Below are 6,610 nucleotides of genomic sequence, written 5' to 3'. Positions count from 1 at the left end.
CTACTAGGGGCAGGCTGTATACTACTAAGGGCAGGCTGTATACTACTGGGGGCAGGCTGTATACTACTGGGGGAAGGCTGTATACTATAGGGGGCTGGCTGGCTATATACTGGGGGGTCTGTGACCAATGCATTTCCCACCCTCAGCTTATATCCTCGAGTCAATATGTTTTCCTACATTTTGGTGGTAAAATTAGGGGTCTCGGCTTATACTTGGGACGGCTTATACTCGAGTATATACGGTATAAGTCCTGAAGGGTTTGATGTTGGCTCGTAGGGCAATATTGACTCACTGGAAATTGAGTGGGGCACTGACAGTCAAGGGGAGGGGAGAATTAATTTACTGGTATCAGCTGATAGGTGGAAGATTGGATTAATAAATTCAGATTTTAGTTGAATTTTCTTCTTTTCCTTTTTTTTTTTTTTTTTTTGCTTTTTTGTTTGTTTTTCTCTCCAAGTTTTCCATGGGGTGGGCAGTAGGGAAATGAAATGCTTGATATTGATATATCGATGCATATTGATTTATTTGTGTTCCGAGTTTGGCTAATGTAACATGTAAATAATATGTCTATTGTCTTGGCTATGTATTTTTCTATTAATGTTTTGTATTGATATTCTGTATTGACAAATAAAATAAAAAAAAAATTGTAAAACCTCAGATGTGAGTTGACTACCAGTTTTTTACTGGATGGCTTCAATATATGGTTCAAAAAAACCCAGATGTTAACAATTATCATCAGTAACAACACACATGAAGTTCTTTCAGAAAACCTTTTAAACACATTTTTACACGTAACTTGGCCATTTGTTTAACCCCTTCCCACTGCGGCCCTTTTTCGATTTTGCGTTTTCATTTTTCACTCCCCACATTCAAAAATCTGTAACTTTTTTATTTTTCCATGTACAGAGCTGTGTGATGACTTATTTTCTGCGTAACAAATTACACTTCAAAATGGTGGTATTTAATATTCCATGCAGTGTACTGGGAAGCAGAAAAAAGATTCCAAATTCAGTGAAATTGGTAAAAAAACGCATTTGTGTCGTATTCTTGTGGGCTTGGATTTTACGGATTTCACTGTGCACCCCAAATGACATGTCTAATTTATTATTTGGGTCGGTACGATTACGGGGATACCAAATTTGTATAGGTTTTATAATGTTTTCATACATTTAAAAAAATTAAAACCTCCTGTACAAAATTTTTTGGGGGGATTTTGCCATCTTCTGGCGCTAATAACTTTTTCATACTTTGGTGTACGGAGCTGAGGGTGGTGTCATTTTTTGCGGATTTTGATTATGTTTACAATATTATTATTTTTAGGACTCCATGACCTTTTGATCACTTTTTATAGAATTTTAATTTTTTTTCTAAATGGCAAAAAAGTGCCATTTTCGACTTTGGGCGCGATTTTCTGTTACGGGGTTAAACGCAGTGAAAAACCGTTATCATATTTTTATAGACCGGGCATTTTCGAACGCGGTGATACCTAATGTGTTTATGATTTTTACTGTTTATTTATATTTATATCAATTCTAGGGAAAGGGGGGTGATTTGAATTTTTAGGTTTTTTAATTAATATTTTTTTTCTTTTAACTTTTTTTTATTTTTATTTTTGCTATTTTTCAAACTCCCTAGGGTACTTTAACCTTAGGTTGTCTGATCAATCCTACCATATACTGCCATACTACAGTATTTCACTACTCATACATTACAATGTGCTGACAGCACATTGTAATGAATGGGTTAACCAGAAGTAGCTTCGGGTCTTCGTGAGACCCGAAGCTACCATGTCGATGGATCGCCGCTCCCTGATGACGTCACGGGGAGCGACGATCCACGGAAAGATGGCGGCGCCATCAGCGGTGAAACACCCGCGATCGGTGCCGGCACCGATCGCGGGTGTTACCGGTAAGCCTTTGCTGCAATATGCAGCAAAGACTTACCGGCTATGGAGAGGGCTCGGCTCGCAAGCCCTCTCCATGTACCGGGACCCGACATGTGAAAATGCTAAAATATATATGAACCACTTAACAATATCAACCCCTCACCAACATGTGACGTAATAGTAAGTCACACGCCGGGTGCATTGAGGAGGCTCACAGGCTAAGCCCTCTCCATAGTCGGTAAATCTCTGCTGCACATTGCAAATCTCCCGGCAGCTTATTAAAAATGGCGGCGCATGGGCGCCTCCATCTTGGCGAGGATCGTTGCTCCCCGTGACGTCATCGGGGTGCAGTGATCAGTCGCCATGACAGGTTCAGGTGTTCCAAAGTGTCCAATAGTGTTCCGCAACTCTACAGTGTCTGGTATCAAGCCATCGGATCAATTAGCACCATGAAGCTCTGAGGGGGATTTCTTATTTTATTTTTTTTCATAAACTGCTGCATTGTAAAATTGTTGTATTTTGTGCAAAATGATTTCTCTTTGATCACAACTTCACAACGTAACTTGGCTTTTACATTACATTTGCTATATCTGATTATATAGGATGGTGGAAATTATCTACAAGAATAAAACCATCAGTGTGAGTGAAGGAGAGCGCTATATACTGACCGGCATCACCTATATACTAGCACAGTGTTACCTACCAGCCTATGAGATCCCATCGGCGGTGATCAATCCTCATGCTGAACAATGGCTTCTGATTATCCTGCCCGAAGCTTCTGCTCCATACAATTATAACAGTTCTTCACATATTTTTATGTTTTATTAATTATTTTGTACGTGTGATGCACAATCCAGAAAATAATACAAAGTTTCCGAAAAATGTTCATAGCTCTAATTTTTGAAATTGCTAATACTAAAAATTGAAAGGGGGATTTAAAAACCACTTGAAACCAGACATACAAAGTTCTTGGTGCACGGAGAGAAATTCAGCCTATTTCCCACCTTATGCTACCTCAACGCCAAATACACTGCCTATAGCCTTGGCACATAATCTGAGCACTTGCATAGAAGGGCTCCGGGAGCACCGCACATCTCCCTGACGGATTTATCATGTAAGGAGGCTAGAGCCTCCTGATTGATTCAGTGGGGGCACCATCATACATTGGTGCATTTAGGATTTACGATAGATGTGCCCCAAACAAATCAAATGTGCAAAGATGTAGTAAGAAGATGTGGTTGCCTGTTTTTGGACATCCTGCCCATACAATAAAAACATGGTTGACTAGTGATAGATACATGATGGACACATGATATAAAATTGAATGATCCATGATACATACATAAAGTACATGATTGAAATCTGATGTACACATCATAGATACATGATGAGACATGTGGAAGATGCATTTATCTTAGTTTTCCCCTTTTTTCTCTTTAGTTCTTTTCTTTAGGTTGTAAAACAAATAGAAATGTTGTTCATAGGTGGTTGAGAAAACTCCTCAAAACCTGCTTTGCATAAGCCACTGGTCCACTGAATTACAGATGGTATTCGGAAGAAAAGTCTTTCTTGATGAGATAAGTCATCCCCGGCATAGAGTTATTCCACTGCTAACCGCACCAATGTAAAACCAAAAGATGGTGATAAATCTGTCTAAACAAGACTACTGCAACATATTTATAGGGAAATCTCTTGTGAAAGAATCAATAGATAACCCTCAGTTTCCCATAAAACTCATAAAATTTACACAATGTTCATGAACTATGAGGGAAGGGTTGACCACCGATAGAGTAAAAAAAGTAAGGTCTCAGTGGCGTAACATGAAGCTGGGGGCCTCTAGTATAAAGTCTGTGCCGGGACTTGGCTATACTCCTAGTACTGGTCTTTTCAAATAAAATAGTGACACCTTATGGCCACCCTAAGCCTCTTGAGCACGGTTGTGATGGCTCCTTTTACACCCCCTCAAGGAAAACCCCGGTAAAGCCACAGTCTTGCACATTCTTCAGTGGTCCGGAAGTTTAGACTTATACTAGCAGATAAGAATCACAGAGATGAGGTAACAGATGTGGTCCACCTTCCACAAGGTGTTCACAAACTATTTTAGCTATGGGATCTCCACATTTACAAAGAGGAGCACTGTAACTCACAACACCCACTTTTACTGAGATTTTTCAACTTGGGCCAGTTGAAAAACGGGCTAAGGATAGTGTAAAAACCTAAAAAGTAAATGCGGCACAAGGTCTTTCAGGTGCAAATAACTCCAGTGTTCTGGTGCGGACAGATTGGCGCTTATTTACTAAGGGTCTGCATTTTCGTTGGGTTTCTCGACTTTTTGGGGATCGTGCCGGGAATTGTGCCGCACGCAATCGGATTGTGTCGCAATCGCGCTGGCTTTCATGTCACACAAATCGGGGGCGGGCCGACGGACGATCTGATGGATTTGGACTACCCACGGGATTTAACATTTAAACTTGTGTCGCATCCAATGTACTTACCTACAAAGGGGGGAAAATGGTGAACTCCGGCAGACCTGATCAGGGAAATGACACATGCAGGATATCAGGCGCACAATCTTCACGAACAGCGGCAGAGTTCATCCTCGTCAGACAGTCCAGATCAGGGATCGTGCAGGGACCGGGTAAGTAAATGCGCCCCATTGATACAATACTGATGTACTCAATTTAGCTGAATGTTTACATGTGAACTTACCCTAAATATCTCTCCACCTCGAAAGGAAAGGCAAATCTAAGCCAGATGGTGAGAACATAGAATATTCTGTAACTATTCTGTATCAATATTTCTATCTCATCTGCTGTCTCCACCTCCATCTGTACCGGGCATCCATGTGATGTCACTGCTGATGTCACAGAGTTCCCCAGAGCAAATATAAGATCTACAGTATATGCAGAGAATTTCATGAAAGGGTACTGATTATTTCAGTCTTCTGTTACTAGAAATGATTGGGGGATGAATTTAATAATATGATCCCACTGATAACATCGCACACAGGATCTCAGGACCATTATCACTCACCCGTTCCCTAACAAGGCGAGACATCCACATTGGGTGAATGTTCATGATCCCCTCCTTCTCTGCAGGGCTCATCAGGAGGTTCACTTAAGGCATTTTCCATCCTAAAAGGAATGGATATCAGGAAACGATGTCTGAAATCTTGGCCCATATATACATAAATAATTGGGTTGATACAACTGTTTAGATAAACCAGACACTTAACAATAACATCGACTGTAAAGTTTTGTAAAAGAGACCTACTATATGGTATTGCTAATGGCCAGATGTAATACGGAGCCCAACAGATGAAGAAACACAATATAACAGCGGTGATGATCCTGTAGGGTCTCTGAGAGCTCTGGGGTCTATTTCTAGTCTTAATTTTATAGAAAATGGTGATATAACAGGCCGAAATAATGTGAAAAGGGAACGCAAACATTAAAAAGAGTCTTAATAACTTATATGTATTGTTTGTATAATGACCTGCAGTAAAAAGACCGTACCACCCTAATAAGAAAACCATGAATCCACTCCAAACGAGACTCAGCACCCAGATAATTCCTGCAGTGATTCTCACTAGTTTCTGTCTCCTATGGACCTTAGCCCAAAATGGCCACATGACCGATACCCAGCGATCAATACTCATGGCCGTCAGGAGGAGAACACTGGCGCTCATGTTTAGATTAAAGAGAACAAGGTTAAATGAGCAGAAATGTCTTGGTAATGATGTTTGGCACACAGTAGTGGAGTAGCCCATCTCTACAATGGGCAGTGGAAGTGACAGACAACACATGAGGTCGGCAATGGCCAAGTGTAGGAACCACACGGCACTGATCATCTTCTTCATCCTGAATCCGGCAATCCAGATGACCAATCCATTCCCGATAATCCCAAGGATGAAAATGATGCTGTATAATGTAACCGTCACCGTGTTCAAAATTTCTAGATTTTTATAAAAAGTTGTCCAGAACTTTCTGTAAGATAATCAGAGAAGACGTGAGAAGAAAGAAGTTAGAATTTATAGTTCTGCAAATCACTACATTTTACATTGCAAGACTTTTACTACTTATATTATTCTAGGACAGCAGAAGCAAAGTTTGAGAGAAACTAGTGTCCATGGGTGGATATGTTCGGGATGAGCAGCATAAACCTGATTGATGTCATTTACCAAATGATTGATGTCATTTACCAAGTTGAAATCAACAGAATATTGTGTGGTGCATCAAATCAATGCACAGAATGTATTTATTTTAGTGGCCCAGAAGGTAAATTATTTTAAAAAATTGGGGCGGATAATCACAAAACACCACTCCTTGGGTTTTATTTTATAACAAAAAATTCAGGTACAAATTTAGTTTCATTTTCTTGTCTTTAGAAAAATAAAATATGAGAAATGTCAACATACTGGTTCCCATCATCCAGAGTTGTGTTAGGTGCGGTCTCAGAAGCGCTGATAGGATCCATTTTGACGTTTTACCTAAGCAAAAAAAAATTATGAAATTGATATAAAATATTATTTTTATAGTATTTCATGGTCGTGACACAACCCCTGCTGATACATAGGAAATCACCACTTGTCTCCCGATGACCTCATTACGCGATATCTCACACGAGTAAACAATGACTAAGACTAGGTGGTATTTTACTCCATCAAGATTTCACCTATTATATCCAAATTCAGAGCCATGGTGCTGGCAAAGATGTGGGGTAAGA

The 6,610-nt window shown here is 39.9% G+C and overlaps 1 protein-coding gene across 1 annotated transcript; it reads right to left on the bottom strand.

Annotated features, from left to right (window-relative positions):
* Nucleotides 1-2,660: 2,660 nt before the first annotated feature.
* Nucleotides 2,661-6,369, bottom strand: LOC140065362 (formyl peptide receptor 2-like). Its single transcript, XM_072112954.1, has 2 exons — nt 6,303-6,369; nt 2,661-5,871 (listed from the first exon to the last, which is right to left on the bottom strand). Exons 1-2 carry the CDS (start codon nt 6,359-6,361, stop codon nt 4,926-4,928), a joined length of 1,005 nt encoding a protein of 334 aa, XP_071969055.1. The 5' UTR covers nt 6,362-6,369; the 3' UTR covers nt 2,661-4,925.
* Between the last annotated feature and the right edge of the window lie 241 nt (nt 6,370-6,610).

This window comes from Engystomops pustulosus, chromosome 6, assembly GCF_040894005.1.
Source record: "Engystomops pustulosus chromosome 6, aEngPut4.maternal, whole genome shotgun sequence".
Lineage (NCBI taxonomy): Eukaryota > Metazoa > Chordata > Amphibia > Anura > Leptodactylidae > Engystomops > Engystomops pustulosus.
This window is presented reverse-complemented; position numbering and strand designations above follow the sequence as displayed.